Below are 24,280 nucleotides of genomic sequence, written 5' to 3'. Positions count from 1 at the left end.
GATAAATTAGTGAATAGGCCACATAATTAAAACAATTACATGACATGGCTAATGCTTAGCCAATGAAAAATGAGAAAGGTGTTAAGCAGTTAGTTTAGCTGATACACCGCTTTCTGCCAGTGAGTGTGGAAAATACTCAAATTTGTTTAAAAAGTGCAAATCTTGTAAGACGTATCATTAAAAAAACAGTGGTTTCCAAAATGTGTCTCAAATGTGCTTAATGTATCTGCCCTTACCAGCACCCTTGGCAGAATGTTCCACATACCCAGCATTCTCTGTGGGGGTAAAAAAAAATGTCTTTGTTATCCCTCCTGTACTTTCCTCCAGTCACCCTAAAATGATGCCTCCTCCCAGGGAAAAGGCTCTGGCTGTCCACTGGATCTGTGCATCTCATATCTTGTACGCTTTTATCAAGTCATTTCTTATCCTCCTCCACTCCAGAGAGAAAAGCCCCATCTCACTCGCCTTTCCTCATAGACATGCCTTAACTTTGAATATTTGGCAATCTTGAACATTCATTTAAAAATAATACTTTTTGTTAAGCATTAGTGTTCATCCATGATGAGCTGTGACTGGTTGAGAGAAAGAAATAGAAACATAGAAAACCTACAGCACAATACAGGGCATTCGGCCCACAATGTTGTGCTGAAAATGTACTTACTTAGAAATTACCTAAGGTTAGCCATAGCCCTCTATTTTTCTGAGCTCCATGTACCTATCCAGTAGTCTCTTAAAAGACCTTATTGTATCGGACTCCACCACTGCCACCAGCAGCCCATTCCACGCACTCACCACTCACTGCGTTTTTAAAAAATAACAACTTACCCCTGACATCTCCTCTATACCTACTTCCAAGCACCTTAAAACTGTACCCCCTCATGTTAGCCATTTCAGTCCTGGGAAAAAGCCTCTGACTATCCACATGATCAATGCCTCTCATCATCTTATACATCTCTATCAGGTCACCTCTCATCCTCTGTCGCTCCAAGGAGAAAAGACCAAGTTCGCTCAACCAATTCTCATAAGGCATGCTCCCCAATCCAGGCAACATCCTTGTAAATCTCCTCTGCACCCTTTTTATAGTTTCCACATCCTTCCTGCAGTGAGGTGACCAGAACTGAGCACAGTACTCCAAGTGGGGCCTGACCAGGGTCCTATATAGCTGTTATATTACCTGTCGGCTTTTAAACTCAATCCCACGGTTGATGAAAGCCAATGCACTGTATGCCTTCCTAATCACAAAGTCAACCTGCACAGCAGCTTTGAGTGTCCTATGGACTCAGACCCAAAGATCCCTCTGATCCTCCACACTGCCATGAGTCTTACCATTAGTACTACATTCTGCCATCATATTTGACCTACCAAAATGAACCACCTCACACCTATCTGGGTTGAGCTCCATCTGCCACTTCTCAGCCCTGTTTTGCATCCTAAACATGTCCTGCTGTCATCTCTGGCAGCCCTCCACACTATCCACAACACCTTCAATCTTCGTGTCATCGGCAAATTTACGAACCCATCCCTCCACTTCCTCATCCAGGTCATTTATAAAAATCACAATGAGAAAGGGTCCCAGAACAGATCCCTGAGGCACACCACTGGTCACCAACCTCCATGCAGAATATGATCCATCTACAACCACTGTTTGCCTTCTGTGAGCAAGCCAATTCTGGAGCCACAAAGCAAAGCCTTGCATTGGGTACCTTATCAAATGCCTTCTGTCTCTCCTAATTTCATTCTTAAGCTCCTTCCTGCTAGCCTTATAATCTTCGAGATCTCTATCATTACCTAGTTTTTTTAAACCTTTCGTAAGCTTTTCTTCTTGACTAGATTTACAAAAGCCTTTGTACACCTCGGTTCCTGTACCCTACCATGCTTTCCCTGTCTCATTGGAGCGTACCTATGCAGAGCGCCACGCAAATATCCCCTGAACATTTACCACATTTCTGCCGTACATTTCCCTGAAAGCATCTATTCCCAATTTATGCTTCCTGGTTCCTGCCCGATAGCTTCATATTTCCCCTTTCTCCAATTAAACGCTTTCCTAACTTGTCTGTTCCTATCCCTCTCCAATGCTATGGCAAAGGAGATAGAATTATGATCACTATCTCCAAAATGCTCTCCCACTGAGAGACTTGACACCTGACCAGGTTCATTTCCCAATACCAGATCAAGTACAGCCTCTCCTCCTTTAGGCTTATCTACATATTGTGTCAGGAAACCTTCCTGAACATACCTAACAAACTCCACCCCATCTAAACCCCTTGCTCTATTGAGTGCCTATCAATATAGGGGAAATTAAAATCTCCCATCATGCCAGCCCTGTTATTACTGCACCATTCCAGAATCTGTCTCCCGATCTGCTCCTCAATGTCCCTGTTACTATGAGTGGTCTATTTTAAAAAAAAAAACACCCAGTAGAGTTATTGACCCCTTCCTGTTCCTATCTTCCACCCACAGAGACTCAGTAGACAATCCCTCCATGACTTACTCATTTTCTGAAGCCGTGACACCATCTCTGATCAGGAGTGCAATGCCCCTATGTCTTTGGCCTCCCTCCCTGTCCTTTCTGAAACATCGATAGCCTGGCACTTTCCTGCTCCTGAACCATCCAAGTCTCTGCAGTGGCCACAATATCATAGTTCCAAGCACTGATCCACACTCTAAGCTCTTCTGCTTTGTTCATGATGCTTCTTGCACTAAAATACACCCATCTCAAACCACTGGTCTGAGCACACCCCTTCTCTATCACCTGCCAATCTTCCCTCTCACACTGTCTCAAGCTTTCTCTATTTGTGAGCCAACAGCCCCTTCCTCTGTCTCTTCAGTTCGGTTTCTACCCTTTGCAATTCTAGTTTAAACTCTCCCCAATTGCCTCAGCAAACCTCCCTACCAGGATATTGTCCCCCTCGGATTCAAGTGCAACCCGTCCTTTTTGTACAGGTCACGCCTGCCCCAAAAGAGGTCTCAGTGATCCAGAATTCTGAATCCCTGCCACCTGCTCCAATCCCTCAATCACCCATTTATCATCCACCTCACTCTATTCCTATACTCACTGTCACATGGCACAGACAGTAATCTCGAGATTACTACCTTTGAGGTCCTACTTCTCAACGTCCTTCCTAACTCCTTGTAGTCTCTTTTCAAGACCTCCTCCCTTTTCCTACCTATGTCGTTGGTACCATTATGTACCATGACCTCTGGCTGTTCACCTTCCCACTCCAGGATATTGTGGATGTGATCGGAAACATCCCGGACCCCGGACCCTGGAAGCTGGGAGTCAAAAACTACCATCCATGTTTCCTTCCTGCGTTCACAGAATCGTCTATCTGGCCCCAACTATAAAGTTTCCTATTGCTGCTGCCTTCTTCCTTTCCCTACCCTTCTGAGCCACAGGACAAGACTCTGTGCCAGAGATGTGGCCATTGTTGCTTCCTCCAGGTAGGCTGTTCCCCCCCAACAATACTCAAAGAGGAGAACTTGTTGTTCAGGGGGCAGTACTGTAGTATTCTGTAGTATCTGCTTTGCCCTTCGCTCTCCTGACTATTACCCCCTTATCTGTCTCCCGAGGCCCCAGAGTGACTACTTGCCTATAGCTCCTTTCTATCACCTCCTCACTTTCCCTGACCAGATGAAGGTCATCAAGCTGCATCTCCAGTTCCTTAACCCGGTCCCTAAGGAGTTGCAGCTCGACGCACCCTGGCGCAGATGTGGCCGTCCGGGATGCTGGGAGTCTCCCGGACATACCGCATCTGACACCCAATACAGAACACCAGCCGCACTGACGTACTTCCTTTTCTATTCTACACAAATAACGTACCTCGCCTTGACCCGTTATCACTGAAGTCCCATTGAGCCAAAGCCCTCCTACTCTGCCTACCTCTTTTCTGACGCCTGCTCTGTAAAGCTGTCTCCTTTTAAACTTCGTGTCAGTTTAACTCGCTCACGTCCATGCACTTGCACAGGCATAAAAAAGGCCAAAGACATCCACAGGCAGCGGGTAGAGGACCACTTTAACAGTGCCAACAATCAGAGCATGTGGCAAGGCATCAGAGCTATTACTGACCACAAGAGTAACTCTGTCTGCCCCCACAGTGATGTCACAGTGGCTAATGAGTTCAACACTTTCTTTGGCCGGTTTGAAATTAACAACAATCTGGGGAGTGCAAGAATCCCGGCCATGGAGGATTGAAAAGGTGCTTACACTGAGCACACATGATGTACAGCACACGCTGCAGAGGGTCAGTCCATGTAAAGCTGCAGGCCCAGATGGAGTTCCAGGTACTTAAAGACTGTGCTGAACAACTGGCTGATGTATTTACGAGAATTTTCGATCTGTCTCTACCTCGGGCAACGGTCCCCAAGTGCCTGAAGTCAGTCATCATAGTGCCTGTCCCGAAGAAAACAAACATCAACAATTTGAGTGACTGTTGTCCGGTTGCCCTCACACCAATAATAATGCAGCGCTTTGAGAGATTGGTCCTCTCCCACATTAAAGTCACTATCCCTGCTACACTGGACTTGCACCAGTTTGCTTATAAAGCAAAAGGTCCGCAGAGGATGCCATCTCATTAGCTCTTCACACTGTCCTGACACACCTAGAGGGAAGGGGCACATACGTGAGGATGTTGTTTGTTGATTATAGCTCTGCTTTTAATACTGTCATCCCCAGCAAGCTGGTCTCCAAACTCCACCAGCTAGGCCTCAGCTCATCACTCTGCAACTGGGTCCTGAATTTCTTGTCAGAGCATTCACAGGCAGTGAGACTGGGCCCTCACCTGACCTCCACTACTATCCTGAACACTGGTACACCACCAGATTGTGTATTGAGTCCCATACTCTACTCCCTCTTCATTTACAACTGTGTACCTGCATTTAATACCAATACCATCATCAAATTCGCAGACGACACAGCAGTGATTGGGTTGATCTCCAACAGAGACGAATCAGCGTACAGAGTGGAGGTACCGAATTTAGTGTGCTGGTGCTCAGAGAACAACCTGTCTCTTAATACAGCAAAGAGTAAGGAGCTCGTTATCAATTTTGGAAAGTCACTGGATGACGAGTACGCTCCAGTCTACATTAATGGAGACATAGTGGAGAGAGTGTCCAGTTTCAGGTTTCTGGGAATACACATCTCAGAAGACCTTACATGGTGCACTAACACCACTACAATAGTTAAGATAGCACAGCAATGCTTGTCCTTCCTCAGGACGCTGAAGAAAGCTGGTCTACCTGAACAGATGCTGGTGACCTTTTACCGCTGCACCATAGAGGGCATCTTAACATACTGCATCTCTGCGTGGTATCTCAGTTGTACAGCAGCTGATAGGAAAGCACTTCAGCGGGTCGTCTCTAGCGCACAGGAGATCATCAGGAGCCCTGGAGGACACCTACAGCTCTCGCTGCCTAAGGAAAGCTGCAAGCATCTGCAAGGACAATACATACCCATGCAATCATCTGTTTGAACTTCTTCCATCTGGCAGACGTTATAAGATTTTCTATGCCCGCACTTCCAGACTGAAAAATAGCTTCTTCCCCAGAGCTATAATAGCTCTGAACCAATCGATCAAGCATCATCCATAAATTGTTATATTGCTACTTTAATACTGGTTTTATGGCTGTCACGCATCTGAGTTGTGCTGGACATTGCTTGTACTGGCTGGTTACTTGATTTTATTTATTGTTTATTTTATTTGTTGTTTTATAGCATTGAGTACGAGAGTTGCAAACTCATTTTTGCTGTATTGGTGCATGACAAATTGTACTATGCAATGACAATAAAGGTATTTCATTTCATCCCTCGATCTGTTTTAACCTTTGCTACAATACAGTGGGACAGCTTCACATTGAGCCCCTGGGATCAGGTGTTACAACATTCCACTGTTCACATGACAAACTTCCAGTGCTGTACATTTCGTTGATTCTAAGATCTTCGAGTAAGATTTCCCAAAGCACATTAATGTAATATTTTGGGGAATGCACAAAGTGCTGAAGGAACTCAGCATGTCAGGTGGATTGAGGTCCCGATGAAAGGTCTCTGCCTGACCTGAGTTCGTCCAGTATTTTGTTTTGCAAATTCTTTTATTTGCTGGGACTAGATAGCGTCAAAGGAAATTTACCCTATGCAAGATTTTTTTCAGTTTGCTGGAGTTCTGAGGGGAAGGGGTCATATTGAGTTGGGACTGGTTTGGTTTCACATAAGAAGCTGAGTGCTCTTGGTTGGGGCTGGAGGTGAACAGGGATTAGCTATTAAACTCATCAGGTTAGTGAAGTGTTGTTATACAAAGCTCCAGCTTTCATAATTTAGGGGCATGACTTTATTACAGAAGTACTTCAGAACAGGAGTTTAGGGTTTCGTAGTTCAATTCTGCCACCTTTTGTAAGGAATATGACTGCATGGTTTCCTCCCACATTCTAAAGACATACCAGTTTGTAGTTTCTTGGTCATTGTAAACTGACCTGTGATGAGGCAAGTGTTAAATCAGTGGGTTGCTGGCCAACACGGCTTGTTGTGTTGGAAGGGCTGTATTTCTGAATAAAATGATTGGGAGTAGATGGGCAAACAGAAAAGGCAACAATGAAAGAGCAAGAAGTGAACACTTTGTTGAAGTCAATTTGGTGAAGAACAAAAGTTTGCAAGCATATTTTAATAAGATTCATGTAAATGAAAATTGAGTAATTGGGAAATAGAGATGAATAAAATGTTATTCAAATTGTGCTGCAACTAAGGGATAGCTGAGTTTGCAATATATTTATAATTGTTAATACTTCTTGACCTTCCCCCCAAGTTTTATCAACAATATGGATATATAGTAGTTGCATGCAGACATTTTTCATCTGAGTTACCACATTCAAATAAGATAATTTACACCATCTTAATTTTCTGGCCCTGTAGTTTTTACATAGTATTATTTTGTCAATTTTACACATCACTGAATTCAATATTGTTGGATGGTACAAAGTCAAAATATTAATAAGATAAACATGATTTGAAACCTAAATTATAACCATAAAGAGTTGTGTAGCTTTGTTGTAAAATGTCATGCCTTCATGGCACTTGACCACGTAGGGATTTAGTACTTGGGGTAGTTGAGTTAAAAGCCAACTCATAGAAACAATTTTCCCATGGTTTCTCATGGCATTTTCTTTGATTTTGTTGAAACCAGCTTTGATGCAAGCATTTCTTTTGTCATTGGGTTATATTATTCACCATGCTGTTTGATAGTGCAGTCAATTCCCTGAATGCTAAACTGAATGAAAAAGATATTCAAAACGATTAAAATAGTTTCTGATTTTAATGGGAAAAACTTTACATTTGTTTGAATAACTCTTATTGTAGGGTATTTATTTTATAACAACCTGTCCATAAGTAAGTAAGTAAATCACGTTACGCTTCATTGTCGGAGTATCAGAGAAGCACGGAGTTCCAATGGTCAGCTTTAAGTGTCGTCACTATCACAGTGCACATCACAGTATCACAGAGCTGAGACGTAATGTTGCAGCTATTTAAGACCCTGGTCAGACCCCATTTGGAGTACTGTGCTCAATTCTGGTCGCCTCACTACAGGAAGGACATGGAAACCATAGAAAGTGTGCAGAGGAGATTTACAAGGATATTGCCTGGATTGGGGAGCATGCCTTATGAGAATAGGTTGAGTGAACTCGGCCTTTCTCCTTGGAGCGATGGAGGATGAGAGGTGACCTGATAGAGGTGAACAAGACATTGAGAGACATTGATCGTATGGATAGTCAGGCTTTTCCCCAGAGCTGAAATGGCTAGCACAAGAGGGCACAGTTTTAAGGTGCTTGGAAGTAGGTACAGAGGGCATGTCAGGGTTAAGGTTTTTTACACAGAGAGTGGTGAGTGCATGGAATTGACTGCCGGCAGCGGTGGAGGCGGAAACGATGGGGTCTTTTAAGAGACTCCTGGATGGCTACATGGAGCTTAGAAAAATAGAGGGCTATGGGTAAGGCCTAGGTAGTTCTAAGGTAGGGAAATGTTCGCCACAGTTTTGTGGGCCGAAGGGTCTGTATTGTGCTCCAGGTTTTCTGTGTTCCTCCGCAGTGCAGGTGAATGCCCAAAGTACTTTACAGGCCGCAAGTTTCCACAAGTGACTGAGAAACATGAGCTTGACACTTTTTTTGGAACATAACAATGGGAAAGAGCAAGGAAATTGTCCTCAAACATGAGAAAATGTGCAGATGCTGGAAATGCAAGCAACACACGCACAATGCTGGAGGAACTCAGCAGGCCAGGCAGCATCCATGGAAAAGAGTTAACAGTCGACGTTTTGGTCTGAGTCCCTTTATCTGAACTGGTAATTGTCCTGCTTGTTGTCTAAAAGTGCCACGATGCGCACTTGAAGACTTAGGGTTTCAAATCTTAACTGAACTGTGCTTTGTGCAATGGTTATATTAAACTGGATAACAAAGTCAAGTTTCTGACCTTGGGTGTAAAATACTACCACTGAACCTTGGTTGATATGTTTAAGATGCAGCTGCACTGACGTGATTGTTAACCTGCCTACCACTGAATTCCTCTTGGAGAACCATGTGAGTGAATGCAGTGCACAAAATTATGGTATTCTATTTTACTGGAAATCCAGTCTGGAAGAAATTTTCAAGTAATAAATCACACTGTAGTTATAGGTTTGCATATTGAGCTACTGTGCGTTTGATGCAATGGAATGCAAGTTCATCTAAATGGGATTGATGAAAACTTAAGTTTTGTCAGACTTTCTTTTGTCCAACTGCTTGAATATTCTGATTCCATCAGTTCTTAGGTTCCCTTCATTGTTGAAATTAGGTCTCGGGTTCAGGGAATGTTATAATGATCACGTCAGCTCTGTATTACCACTTCCTGGCATGTCGGATCAAATGACTTTGTTGATGGAGGTTCAATAATTGGGGTCACTTTGACCTTGAGTTGCCACGTACCCTTATTGTGCAGCTTGGATATATTTATTCTTGGTCTCAAGAGCATTGGTGAAGATTGATGGTTATCCAAAAAGTAATTTTGTTTGTGCTGTTTCTAAATGGGTAAAATAAATTGGATAAATAATTTTATTCTTGCAAAAGTATTCAAGTTTTAATTTGTTTTGGAGCTAATTTAAAAATTGCAATAAAGATGTAGAAAAATAGCAATTATGTCAAGTATAGATTTGTCAATATTTCATTCACATAAAGCTAGATTAGGTACACGGAACAAATTCTATGATGGTGAAATACTGCTTTTATGGGTCTCATGAAGAGGAAGTGAGTTTGAGTACTTCAGTGATGTTTGCTAATTGTTTTGGTCTCATCCAGTAACAAAGCACAAACCTTTTGCTTATTATCTGGTTGACCCATTGAAATGGATAAGGTATTCTTCAATCAAATGCCTGTATTTTAAAATTCGTTTGTTGGGCACTGATCCAAGGTAGTGAGGATTGAGAAAGAATATGACAGTATTTATAGCTCATAGAAAATGAAATGTAATAACACACTATAGAAACAGGGGTTCCCAACCTATGGTCCACGGACCCCTCGGTTAATGGTAGGGGTCCATGGCATAAAAACGGTTGGAGAGCCCTTCTCTAGAAGCATCAAGTACATCCAGAGAATATACAGGCAGCCCTGAAAAAAGATCTTGGCCCAAAACGTCAACTGTTCATTCATTTCCATAGATGCTGCCTGAGCTGAGTTTCTTCAGCATTTTCCGTGTTGCTACATAGTCATTGGCCACTCCTTTAGGTACAGCTGGTGCTGTGGGCATCCATTTCAAGGTTCAATGTGTTGTATGCTCAGAGATGCTCTTTTGCGCACCACAGTTGTAACACGTGGTTATTTGAGTTACTGTCACCTTTCTGTAAGCTTGAACCAGTCTGGCCATTCTCCTCTGATGAGGAGAATGATGAGACGTTTTCCCCCACTGAACTGCCACTCACTGGATTTGTTTTTGTTTTTTTGCACTATTCTCTGGAGATTGTTGTCTGTGAAAATCTCAGGAGATCAGCAGCTTCTGAGCTGCTCAGACCACCTGGTCTACTGCCAACAATCATGTTAAAGTCACTTAGATGACATTTCTTCCCCATTCTGATGTTTGGTCTGAACAACAACTGAACCTCCCAACAACGTCTGCATACTTTAATGTCTTGAGTTGCTGCCATATGATTGGCTGATTAGATATTTGCATTATTGACCAAATGTACAAGTGTGTGTAATAAAGTAGCCTCTGAATTTATGTTGGTGTCCTGCTACATCTGCAGCGTTTGGTTTTGTGCATTCCTGATGAAAGATAATATGCAGTATTATGCAAAAGTCCTCGGCATCTGATTTATAGATATGAACATAGAAATATAGAAAATAGGTGCAGGAGTAGGCCATTCGGCCCTTCAAGCCTGCACCGCCATTCAGTATGATCATGGCTGATCATCCAACTCAGAATCCTGTACCTGCCTTCTCTCCATACCCCCGATCCCTTTAGCCACAAGGGCCATATCTAACTCCCTCTTAAATATAGCCAATGAACTGGCCTCAACTGTTTCCTGTGGCAGAGAATTCCACAGATTCACCACTCTCTGTGTCAAGAAGTTTTTCCTCATCTCAGTCCTAAAAGGCTTCCCCTTTATCCTCAAACTGTGACCCCTCGTTCTGGACTTCTCCAACATTGGGAACAATCTTCCTGCATCTAGCCTGTCCAATCCCTTTAGAATTTTATACTTTTCAATTAGATCCCCCCTCAATCTTCTAAATTCCAGAGAGTATAAGCTTAGTCGATCCAGTCTTTCATCATATGAAAGTCCTGCCATCCCAGGAATCAATCTGGTGAACCTTCTTTGTACTCCCTCTATGGCAAGAATGTCTTTTGCATAGTACATATATAAGGCTTTTGGATCGTACTGTTGTAATTTTATGTATTGCTGCAAAAAAAAAACAAATTTCATGACATTTATGAGTGATGATAAACCTGATTCTGAGATGGGTCTCTATTGTGGACTGAGATTGGGAAGGGTCAGGGAGAGGGGAATCATGTTTGGGAAAAGGGGAAGAGAGAGGGGTGTGAGCTGGAAGCACCAGAGAGACATTCTGTAATGATCAATAAACCAATTGTTTGGAATCAAATGACCTTGCCTGGTGTCTTTGGGCTGGGTGTGCCTGCACCCTTGCAACCTCCCTGCCCCTGACACTCCTCTGCCAGCTGTCCCACACCCCTCCCATGGCTCTCCACCCTCACCATTCTCAACTTCCTTTGCCCTTGCTAGATTTACAAACCTGCTCTCTCTTCCATGTTGATAAATACTGTCCTCTGCAAAAGTCTTAGGCACCCTAGCTGATTCTGAGATGGGTCCCTATTGTGGACTGAGATTGGGAAGGGTCAGGGAGAGGGGGATCATGGCTGGGAAAAGAGGAAGGGAGAGGGGTGTGAGCTGGAAGCACCAGAGAGACATTCTGTAATGATCAATAAACCAGTTGTTTGGAAGACTTTTGCACAGTACTGTATATTCTAATTTCAGATGCTGTGTTTTACGTTGTATTTTCTTTTGTGCAGAGCGAGTAGGAAGCTAATTGTTATAGCAATTGTATTCCCTCTGCCTTAACTGAAAGTTTCCCCATTCAGCAACAGCTTCTGTGTCTTTGTGCCACCAGCCCCAGCTTTCTTCAGCTGTCTTGCTGGCTGTACTGTCTCTCATCTGTCAGCATGTTTCTGTAAGATTCACATGTTGTGGTTGCCTGCTGTACTTGAGTGCCAAAAGAATGTAAATGTTCAATCATCTCCAAAATAAGATTCTCACTTACCATTAAGTATCGGACTGGGCTGTTTTGGAAGCATTTTGTCCATGGTTAAGTAGATTAGGTTTTAAAAACGTGTTCTCTGGTGAGCATTGCTTTTTTGATGTTTAGCAGCAACTGCGCATTCCTACTTTTCAAATCTGTGAACCATGATGCCGTTTATAAAGACAAGAATACGAATTACGCTGAGGGATATGTTGGCAAAAATACCAGTGGCATGGTGGTTTTCTCTCGTTTTCTGCCAAAGTCTCTCTTCTGCTTACAAACATGAGCAGGAAGCTAATGTCTTAAAATGTAAGATCTTACACTGTTAGATTTACTGGAGGTTATCCTTTTCCCAAAGAAAATTCTTGTTTGAGACAAAGGTTTTTGTTTTGCTCTCCCCCGCCATGCATTCTCTGATCCAATCGGGCTTGTGTTGATCTGCAGGAGAGTTTGTTGTCAGACCGAGACCACTGCAATCAGTTGACCATTGCAGATTGGACTTATACTTGCTGTTTTTTCATTGCAGCGAAAATGTGGATGTCTACTGCCTTCACATTGCAGAGGACGATGGAGAAATTGATGGCGATTTTCCACCATTGGATTCCAATGAGCCAATTCACAAGTTTGGCTTCAGCACATTGGCACTGGTTGAGAAGTACTCACCGCCTGGGCTGGCAGCAAAACAGTCTCTCTTTGTTCGGATGTAAGTTTGTTTAAAAAAAACTTATCCTTTTTACTTTATTGGTGACACTACTTGCATTTTGACTCAGTATTTTGTTCTTTGTGAATGTTGCAGAAAACAATGCTCTTTAGTAGGTTTGATAAAATGTCATAATTCTCAACTTGTATTGCTGAGTAGTTGAATGATATTCTACCAGATATGAAATATATAGTTTAATAGAGTGTCCATATTCTGCTTTACAGGACCATGTACAAACTTCCCTAGCTCCCCAAAAATAAAAAGAGCAATTAAATATCCCTTTTTTAAAAAAAAAAGTTTATCCCGGGGCTGCTTCAAGTAATTTCATCCTGATGAATGTTTTATTTTGCTAAAAGTTATAATTACGCATATTTCCTCTTCAGTGTTTAGTTAGTACTACGCCTGTTGGTTGCTGACGTATTGGAGAATTCTCTTCAGGGCCTCTGCAGTTTATTTAATGATCAGTAGACAACTAGACAAATATCTCCAATCATGGTTTCTTAAAGAAATCAAAATGAGCCTTCTAATTCTACTCTGATTACAAACTCAAACATAAGATCAACATTTGCTGCATTTGATTTTTGTCTGTATTATTGGTCACATATTTGTATAATTACCAAACCATTCATGTCACTTTTAATTCTGCAGAAGGTCTTTGGTGTACATTGATTAAAAATAGAGGGTTGATGATAAACCACAGCACCATTGGCATAGGGATTGCTAGAGCAATAACCATGCTCAATAACTTGAAATATGTGGCATGATTAACCCTCAACTTGTACATCTATATTTTAATCACTTACTTGAGAGTAAAGGATCTATTTGTTGCTGTTTAAATTTCAGCATATGCAGAATATCTTGTGCTTAAATTTATCTGCATTTTTTAAAAAACAGGATTTTCACATTTTGCATTTTTAGGGTACAAAATCTAGAAAACATAACTAAAACAAAAGCTATCTGAATTTAATTAGAACAAAATGTTGGTAAAATTACTTTATGCTTTGATAATGTCCATGCACTTTTTCTGATTATTACCTTCTTTCAAGGTTTCTTCCAGTCCACAGTTAAAATTTTTTGAAAATACCTTTTAGAAGTTGACAGCCAAATTATGTGTAAATTGAGTTGTCTTCAGGTCAATAAATTTCGTTGGCAATCTATATCTTTGGAATTAATATTACATAATATTTTCTGGTGCCTCCTTTTTATTCATCATCTTTCCTTTTTTTTGAGAAAGTATATACTGCATCAGAAAAGTCTGTCTTTGAGCCAGTACTGCCTTACACTGTGCATCAGTATTTGATCTGGCTGCATGCCAGCTGAAGTTCTTGCCCTTTACATTTTTTGAGTATTACAATAGTTTGTTATTCTAAAGCCAGATTGTTGTCCCAGTCAGAAATCTTACATATGGACTTAACATAGATTTAGAATAAGTAAACCTGACATGGTTTCCTTTTTGGCTGGAGATTCTGTCTGGAATTTTTTTAAAAGGGTCTTACTTTTCTGAAAGCCGGGAGAATGCTGTTCAGAAGGTCAGTGCAATACTCTGAAATGACGAATAGGACTTTTCTAGTCTTTTTCATGTTTAATTTGATATGTGGATTGCTAAATAAAGAAGAGTTTGAAGTGAGAGTCATAAAACAAAGTGAGGGGCATGTGAAAATGTTTTTGGTTATATCTGAAAAGAAGTGTCGAAAATGATGGAAAAAAATAGACATTTAACCCTAGGTGGAATATGTGCACCTTCCTGCCATCAGTCAATCCCTGTCCCTGCTGAGCAAAGTCAGGTTACCATGCTAAATGGCATCTATATACATACATTGTTTTCATATTACTGTACAAACACCTCAAAGCATGAACAGATTTGAAATCCCAGGAGCATAGCAGTTGGTGCAGTGCTATTGCAGCACCAGCAACCCGGGTTCAATTCCACCACTGTCTGTCCGTAAGGAGTCTGTGAGTTCTCTAGGTCCTCTGGTTTCCTCCCATATTCTAAAGGCATATGGGTTAGTGGTCTAATTGGTCACATGGGTGTAATTAGGAGGTGGGGGTTCATTGGGCTGGAAGAGCCTGTTTCTGCACTATATCTCAAAATAAGTAATAAAAATAAGGAGTTTATCTTACTTTTCTGAAACTTAACTTCCACTTAACAGAACAGAATTCACATGTTCCCACTTCATCACTTTTTAATTGTATGCAAATCCCTTCCGTCTGAAGTTCAAAGAGAGCCCAAAAGTACATTATGGGCAAAGAAGACAGCAAATTCTTGGTGGAGGGCAAGATGATGTATTTAATGTGTAGTTGATAAATGTTTGGTTTGGAAGAAGATAAATTGCAAATTGAAAGGTCCAAGTATGGCTGAAAGGCTGTGGCTACTTTTAGATTGGGTAAATTGCCTGAAGGGTGTATGAGGTGGTTGGGTCCAGACTAAATATCAGGGAATGCCAATAGCGATTATATAGCTTCTACCAACCAAGACAACTCCACCTTCACGTAGGACTTGGGTCCGGGTGCACCCTGTCTCGCTGAAGGAGCTCTGTTGGGAGAACTTAAAAAGGATAGCGTACTGAAGCAACAATTCAAAACAGCTGTAGGAAACACCTCAACGAAAACTTAAAAACACCTATTTGGGACAGACTTAAGTATGCTATACAGCAATCAGCAGAGGAGATAATCCCAGTACAAGAAATCCAACACACCAACAAGGGGTGGATAACCCAAGAAATTCTAGATTTGATGGAATAAAGAAGGTTAGTGAAGAATAATGAAGTGCAATACAGAGAGCTGGACAGACAGACCAGACAATTGTAAAGGAAAAATGGCTGAATCAAAAATGTAATGAAGTCGAAGGCCATATTAACAACAGCAAAGAAATGCACAAGAAAATTAAGGAAATTACTGGAATTAAGAAAACCTCCTCTACAGGATGCATAAGATCAGCAGACGGATCCATACTAACAGATCCAGATAAAGTATGTGAGAGGTGGATTCAGTATATAGAGCAGCTGTTTGAAGATAAGAGGGGAACCCCCAGATATTAAACACCCTAATTCTATTACCAAAGAAGAAATAACTAAAGCAATGAAAAGCATGAAACATGGTGAAGCCACTGGACCAGATGAAAATTCAGTAGAAATAATACAAGCCCTAGAAGATCTGGGCATAGACATTCTTTTTGAACTGTTTAATGGCATATATGAGTTGGTGTATTGCCTGACGATCTCTTGAAATCAGTATTTATAACTCTGCCAAACATTCCTGGAACTATTGACTGCGAAAATTATAGAACAGTCCGTCTTATGAGTCACATAATAAAGATTTTGTTGAGATTTGTTCTGAGTTGAATTAAAAACAAGTTAAGGCCAGAAACTTCTAAACTGCAATATGGGTTTATTGAGGATAGAGGAACTAAGAATGCAATTTTCATACTACGAATGCTTTCAGAAAGGGCAATTGAATATCAAAATGATGTCTTTTTATGTTTTATTGATTTCACTAAAGCATTCGACAAAGTGCACCATGAAAAATTATTTCAAATTCTTGCTAAGCTAAACATCGACGGAAGAGACCAACAACTGCTTCAAAATTTATATTGGAACCAAACGGTGGCGGTAAAAATTGATGATAATATAAGCAGATGGACTAAAGTTCAAAGAGGAGTTAGACAGGGATGCGTTGCCTCTCCGGAATTATTTAATTTCTATAGTGAAATGATTCTCAGAGAAATAGAAGACCAAGATGGAGTAAAAATTGGAGGTGTTAACATCAACAATATAAGATATGCAGACGATACCACCCTAATAGCAAGTGCTGCAGAAGACCTACAAATCCTCCTAGACAACGTAGTACAAACAAGTGCAGATTTTGGTCTAACCATCAACTGTAAAAAAAAAACCGAATGTATGGTAATATCAAAACAGCAGGATACTCCCAACTGCCAGTTGTACATCGGTAACCAAGAGATTGAACAAAAGACCAGCTATAATTACCTTAGTAGCTTTATATCACAAGATGCTGGAAGTAAAGTAGAAATAAAAAGAATTGCCGTTGCCAAAACCAACTGCCAAAAAGTGAAACCCATTTTTACCAACAGACACATTTCTATGACAGCAAGGCTTAGGCTACTAAAATGTTACATCTGATCAATCTTGCTCTATGCTTCCGAAACATGAACTGTAACAGCAGAACTCCAAAGAAACTTAGAAGCAACAGAAATGTGGTTTCTTAGAAGAATGTTGAAAATATCATTTTGAGATAGGGTAACTAATGAGACAGTACTCCAACGTGCCCATTGCTACATACTCGTGGGTATCTTGTGACTGTTTTATGACCATGATGTAATTGAGTATCTTTGTGAGCCTGATGTAATGGTCTTGTGATGGTGGGGTGATGTGATTTTCCCGCCAGTGTGAGGTCACATGATGACATGTTCTCAACAGGTATATAAAGGGAAACCCCTGTTGTGACGCAGTTTAGTTTAGTTTGTCGGTTTGTTAGTTTACTCCATTATGCTGCTTATTTGTCTCATGACGCAGTTTCGTTTTAAAGTGGAGTTCTACTTTCTAATGTAAGGGTAAAATCGTTGTGCCGGCAGTTTTGCCAATCGTTGCCAGTTTTGTTTGGTGTATCTTTGATTTACCTTTACAGTAGTATTGGAGAGTGAAGGCCTTGCTAAAGTACAGGAACCTGAAGGATCGAATAAAGTTGGAGTCATTTGGCGGTTTTATAAAGGATCGACCTTATTGAGTCTTCATTCAGAAATAGTGACCTGTATCTGAGATATCTCCTGCAAGAGCAGGGAAGTTTGTGCAGTGTTCACTCGCCAGAAAAAGGTCAGGTCCTTTAAGCTGTTTTATTTCCTTCGTCATGAATCCTTTGGAGAATCAGCACTAATGTAATGTCTTCGAAGAAATCTGTTTCCAGAGAAGTCTCTCCTTATTGACTGTGTAAATCACTTGGACTTTCGAATTTACCATTTTAAGACTGTTTTGAATTTACCACTTTAAGAACTGTTTTCAAATTTACCCTTTCAAGAACTGTTCCAGAGTTGCTGTATAGCAGTTAACTTCCGGTTAAGTTAGTCGGTTGAATACTTTTCGCTGTTGTTGAGCAGAGTTTAATAAATGTTTATGTTGGTTCATAAAACTTGACTCAATTATATATTCATTGTTGCTGGTCACGTGACATCATACAAAAAGATCTTTAATGAGAACATTAAATGAGAGGAAACTTAAATTACTGGGCCATGTCATCAGAAAGGGAGAAATAGAATGCCTTACATTACAAGGCTGTCTGCCTGGGAACCACGGAAGGGGAAGGCAAAGAGGAAAATATATGGACACTGTGAAAGAACTAACAGATCTAAGTGTGTGAGATATCATTGACGCTGCATGGGATCGTTCGATGTGGAAAGCCATGGTCGCCCAAGCATGTAAAGCGAAAGGCACATGAAGAAGAAGAAGCAGTTGCCTGATTCTGGATGGCTTAAATCCAAAACGCAAGATCTTCTGTAGATGCCTGAAATCCAGAGTAACATGTTGGAAGAATTCAGCAGGTCAGGCAACATCTATGGAAAGAACTAAAGAGTCATCGTTTCAGGTCAAAACTCTTCATCAGGAACCTATATCCGGCATTTTATGTGCGTGACTTAAATCTAGGGATTTTTTTTCTATGAGTGATGAGTTGAGGGTAATAGCAGGACTTGTCATAATCTTTCCTTTAGACAGAAAATGGGCAGATGTAATGTCCTTGTTTCAGGGTACAAGAATCTTTCCAATTGATCATCGTGTATGGGTGTTCTATAGAGTTTTAGTGTTGGAGAAAAATGAACCGGCGCTGGAAAGTTTTGAGTTATTTGAAGAGAGACAAGATGGGTTTGTCTAAGTCAAATTCTGTTTAACTGACCCAATTCAGTTTCATTTTGATGAATAAGAGGTTGAAACAAATGCAGTGGATATTGTCTAGATGGATTTTAAGAAACCATTTGATAAAATACTACATCAGACCAGCTTACAATTTTGAGATTCTTGAAATAGTGGGATTAGGTTCAGTTCAGATTTTTTTTAAATGGCTTAAGCACTAAAAAGAGCCAACTGTGATTTTGCCTACTGATGGATGGTAGAGAATGTTTCATAAGGGTCAATGCTAAGGCCACTGCTGAGGATAACATTTTAAAATTTGCTTTTGTGATGCATTCTTGGCACAAAGACCATGAGGGAGGGAATATGAACTAAATGGCACAGTACAGTAATGTGCTGGAGCAGGGAAACCTGGTGATTTGTATGCAAAGATCTTCAAAGATTTAAGGACACACTGAGCAAAACACAGAGAGTCTGGGGTTTCGTAAGTCCAGATATGGAGCGAAAAAGTAGGGAAACTGTACTGAATTCGGAAAGGGCTTTGGTTGGGCAACCAGATATTGGAGTCCATTTATGGTACACTGCACCTAAGGATGTGAAGGCTGTTGAAAGGGATGAGAGGTGGTTTATTGGGGTACTTCCAGAAATGAGGAATTTAAGCTCCAGGGTGAAGGTGGAGAGGCTTGTGGAGGAAAGAAGTTTGAGAAGAGAGTGGATTAATGTGCATGAGATGATGATAGGTGCAATAAGGTTTCTTTGAAACATCTTCCCACAAACTTGATGGTACATGAACAAAGACACAAAGCATTTAGGTTTTGGGCAGGTGGATATGGGTGATAATGACTTGGCACTTGTTTCTAAAATGATGGAAGCCAAAATGGTAGGCGATTCCAAAAGGAAATTGGACAGATATAATGTAGATAAATTTGTATGAGGCCTCAGATAAAGAAGCAGAATGAGATTGATTGTGTGACACGCCACAGAGCTAGAAGGGACTGTGTGGGGCAGATAGTCCTGTTCTGCTCTGTAATCATGATCATGCTGGTCTTTTGGATGTGTTTTTGAAATAATGGGTGATAGTCATGTTCACATGCTGTGTATCCATCAGTTATAGAGACCCATTTTGTTCTATTTATGCAATAGTTTTCTGTAAAAGAAAATAAGAACCTCATTTGGATTAAGTTCTAGGCAACTTGACAGCAAAATTCCCATTGTCTGCAGTTCAGTACCATCTGAGTGAAATAAATTTAGACTGGTCATTGGTGAAACTGAAATCAACGACTTGTCTTTGAAGGAAACTGCTGATGGTTTGGGTAGAAATGGGCAAAAAAAAGATTGTCAAATTCTTGAGAAGGAATTGTATCAAGGCAAAACAGGAATATTGCTGGATGTACTCAGCTGACTTTCAGAGTAAAAAGTAACTTTAATAGTGTTCAGTTCTGTTTGTAAACTGAGGTTGGATGCTTGTTGTTTGTAGTTCATGAGAAGCAGGATGGTGTGTCTCTGATTAAGGGAAAAGAAGTGAGAATGTAAGCTCCAATGCTTCTAAGCATCTATCTGAATGTTAGGAATTTGGTCTTCTGGGTACTTTCCTACTGATGTAGATCAAAGAGATGATTTATTTATTTTGTCATAATCCTGGTAACAATTGTTTTTCAAGTAGTACCCAATATCTGTCATGGTGCAATTCTGATTGGATTTCTGTTGCACCCTTACAGCACTAAATACACTGATAACAAAATTTTAAATAACTTGAAATCATGTCTACTTAGTCTTTTAGACTGAGTGATGATAAGCACATAAGCAAGTTACACAAGCAAATACCATTGAGTTATTTTGAAACTTGATTGAAAAGGCTAAACAGATTTTTGAAATTTATAATCTGTGTTAAATTCTGTAGTGGTCCAACACAGCCAACTCATTAAAACACTGAGATCTGGGAAGTTAGACCTGAGCTGACATTGTATTATTTGTGCTGATTGAAGGAAAATGGTTGTCGAGCATAATTTTAATGTGTTGAATGTACAGAGGTTCTTTCAGTAATTTGGGTCTTAGTAAATCTGTAGTTATACATTGTTTTTTATTTAAATAATTCGTCCTTCGAAATTTTTATTCTAGGTTTCAATGCCTTTTCATATCTTTGTTTTCCTTCTGATATTCTGCTTGGCATCTAATTCCGAATAAACACAGCACAATTATACATTTCTCCCGATGGAATCCATTATCAGTGTTCTGAAACTGCCAGATGTGTTGGCATCATTTAATTTCATATTGGTGGAGTTGCGAATAAAAATGAGGTGACTGAGCTGGCCCTCTCACAATACAACGAGCAAAGGCAGGATTATGTGATGAATCTTAAATATTTGAGTCAGATTATTTCTGTACGGCCATTTCAGTAGGAAGTCTTTCAGCAGAAGCCATTGGGGAAAATGTCAAAAGTTAAATCTGTGCCAATGAAAACTATTACCCACTCGAGTTTGTAAGCAAAGCTCAGCGCTTGTCAGCGGAAATAGTTCTTGGTGCGTGTTTGATGCCGAGCTTAATGTGGTTGTCTGTGCAAGATGTTGGTTATCATGACTGGTAAATAATTGAGTTTGAATAGGGAGAGAGCCCTCATTATCCTCCACCTGTGCCCAGCTGGAGGGGAGGGTTGAGATAAAGCCATTAACTGTCTTTTACTGGCACCACAAAGAGCTCAAATACATCTGTGTCTTATTTATTTTTTTTCTGGCACAATCAGTCGAGCAAGCTAAGCAGGCATGACCAAATTTGGCAAGTTCTGTGGACTTTGGCAAAGTAATGCAGCAGTGCTTTGAAGGGACAGGCTGAGGGCAGTTACTTGGCTCCTATACGCCATCATTAGTGTATTGAGAGCTTTGTTTAAAGCCAGTCCATTTTGCAGGGGAAGTGGATTGAATAAAGTATAGATTTTCCTGATGAAATGTGTCTTAACTGGTTGTTTTCTTCTTTCATCTTACTATTTAAAAGGTCTGTTGTAACCACATTTTCCACAGTGACTGCAGTGCTGGCTGGAGGTGCTATTGGTTTTCCAGCTTATCCCTGGGAGTGCAAGTAGAATTAGCTTAAAATACTAATGAAGGTAGTACACAATTACTCAGATTATATTACATTCTGATGACTTGAAACATAAATGGATAACTTTTTAGATAGAAATAGATTGTTCATTTATGCTTTGTGCCAGATGTAAAATGTTCCTTTTGATATGCATACATAATATGAACATATAATTGGAATTGGCCACAGCATTTTCATTCAATGTCCAAATTTGTTCCAGTGACCATTTTATAATCCCAAAGATCATCCTACCACTTGTGAAGAAACAAAAATATTTTGGTTTGACATAAGAGATTCTGCAGATTCTCGAATTCTTGCACAACACACAAAAAATACCTCTGGAACTCAGCAGGCCATACGCCATTTATGGAGGGAATGAGCATTCAACATTTTGGGCCAAGACCCATCAGGGCTGGAAAGGAAGGGAGCAAAAGCCGAAATATTTTTTAAAAAAGGAGGGGTGGAGCACGAGCTGGCAGGTAATAGGTGAGTTCAGGGAGAAGAGGGAATGATGTGAGAAGCTTGGAAGTGATAGGTGGAAGGAGAGAAATATATTAGGTTATCCACAGATGCTGCCTGACCTGCTGGGTTCCTCCAGCATTTTGTGTGTGTCGTTTACTATTTTAATTTGACCATTATAACTAGTTTGTATGATATTTATCACAATTAAAAAGATAAATTTTGGGATGCCATTGCTATTACAAAGGAAAACGTGCTGGGCAAACTGAAAGGACTGGACCAGATGGACTTCATCCCAGAGTCCTGAGAGAGTTTGCTGAAGAGATAACTGATACATTGGTCATGATCTTTCAAGAATCACTTGATTCTGGCATGGGCCCAGAAGACTGGAAAATTACAAATGTCACTCCACTCTAAGAAGGGAGGAAGACAAAAGAGAGAAAATTATAGGCCAGTTAGCCTAACCTCAGTGGTTGAGAAAGTGTTGGAATCCATTATTAAGGACGAGGTTTCAAGGTATGCAGCGACTAATGATAAAATAAGTCAAAGTCAGCATGGTTTCTGTAAAGGGGAATCTTACCTGACAAACCTATTGGAGTTCTTCGAGGATGGAACAAGCTGTGTGGACAAGGAGAGGCAGTGGATGTCATTTACTTGGATTTTCAGAAGGCATTTGATCTGGTGCCAGATATGAGGCTGCTTAACAAGATAAAATTGTATGGTGTTACAGGATATGTACTGGCATGGATAGAGGAATGGCTGACAGGCAGGAGGCAGTGAGTGGGAATAAAAGGGGCCTTTTCTGGTTGGCTGCCACTGACTAGTGGTGTTCCTCAGGTGTCAGTATTGGGACCGCTACTTTTCACATTGTTTGTCAATGATTAGATAATAGAATTGATTACTTTGTGGCAAAGTTTGCAGATAGAGGTGGAAGGGTAGGTAGTGCTGAAGAAGCAATGCAACTGCAGCAAGATAGAAAAATGGGTCCTCAGATCCAAATCCCTGGAGCAGCTCAGAGTAGACCCAAAGCCTTGGTATTCAGTTCGCACAAAATCGCAATAAAAGGGAGCGACCAGAAATACAAATTAACGGAGTCCAATCCACAAACTTCATCAATTGAAATTTGCCCAAGACCCTCAACGACGGCACCATCCTCCAGCAATATTAAGCGAGAGGGGGAGAGAGACTGGACACGTAGGCATTTTCCTCCAGCAGCAATGAACAGGAGCTAGAGAGGAACATTTAAGCTAGTTACTGCTGCCATCGTTTGGAGATGGTAGTAAGGTTGTGCAGTAGTCTTATTTCTGAATAAACCTGATCGAGAGCTATTGCTCTTTGTAGCAAGGCTAATGTGGTATAACCTGATATTTATTAAGGCAGTAATGTACCTTTTTATGGACACTGTTATACTAACAGCATGAATCACTCATGCAAATTTGAGAATCCTGAACTAACAAAGTTCAAAGTAAATTGGTTATCAAAATGCATATATGCCACCATATACAACCCTAAGATTCATTTTCTTGTGGGCATTCACAGTAAGTACAAAAAAACACAATAGAATCAATGAAAGATAGCACACAACTAGATGGGCAGCCAACTAAAGTGCAAAAGACAGTAAACTGCAAATACAAAAAGAAAAAAAACATAATAACAAATAAACATTAAATATCAAGAACATGAGATGAGGAGTCCTTAGGTTGTGGGAACCCCTCTGGTTCAAGAGCTTGATCTTGCTATTCCTTTTCATGCCTTGTAGCTCATCAGGTGGCATTTTTACTGTTTCCATAGCATTTGACTTTTTTTTAACAAAGCCGAGTTGCTAGCTTGACACTCAACCCAGCACAGATGGAAAGCGTGCAAGGAGCCAGCCAGTTTTGAACTCGGGACCATTTTTGCCCCATAGTCCAGTGCTGATGCCACTATACCACCAGCTGGCACAAGAGCTTGATGGGTGAGGGGTAATAACTGTTCCTGAACCTGTTCCTCTAACTGAGCCTCTTATACCTCTTTCCTGATGGCAGCAGCGAGAAGTGAGCATGACTTGGATGGTGGGGGACCTTGATGATGAATGCTCCTTTCCTGCGACAGCACTCCTTGTAGATGTGATCAGTTGTTTGAAGGGCTTTATCCATGATGGACTGAGGTCCATATTGCTTTTGTTCAGATCCGAAACCTAGCAGTCGGCTGTCAGCTAACTGCACTGGGAAACCTAGGCACAGAATCCGCAGTGATGAAACCTGATCCATGATAGACCTGGAAAAGGATGGGTCTATTTCAGCTCATGAACATTTATTGTTGCATAACTGAGCATTCATTTAATTTAATTGGTTTCTTGGAATGCACGTCAAAGATGATCTCACCTGATCCCTCAACACCATCTCTTCAGTCAAGAAAGCACTTCCTGAGGAGACTGAGGCGAGGGAGGCTC

General features: G+C 40.8%; 1 protein-coding gene across 5 annotated transcripts in view; it reads left to right on the top strand.

Moving 5' to 3' along the window:
* mapkap1 (MAPK associated protein 1) overlaps positions 1-24,280 on the top strand; it is a 297,659-nt gene that overhangs the window by 146,915 nt on the left and 126,464 nt on the right. For all 5 annotated transcript variants that reach the window (XM_063073411.1, XM_063073413.1, XM_063073410.1 and 2 more), the window contains one exon: positions 12,287-12,463. In XM_063073411.1, the coding sequence (XP_062929481.1) occupies positions 12,287-12,463 (177 nt within the window). The remainder of the gene's footprint in view (positions 1-12,286; positions 12,464-24,280) is intronic.

Source organism: Mobula hypostoma, chromosome 21 (assembly GCF_963921235.1).
Source record: "Mobula hypostoma chromosome 21, sMobHyp1.1, whole genome shotgun sequence".
Lineage (NCBI taxonomy): Eukaryota > Metazoa > Chordata > Chondrichthyes > Myliobatiformes > Myliobatidae > Mobula > Mobula hypostoma.
Note: the sequence above shows the minus strand (reverse complement) of the source record. Positions and strands in the feature narration are given on the sequence as shown.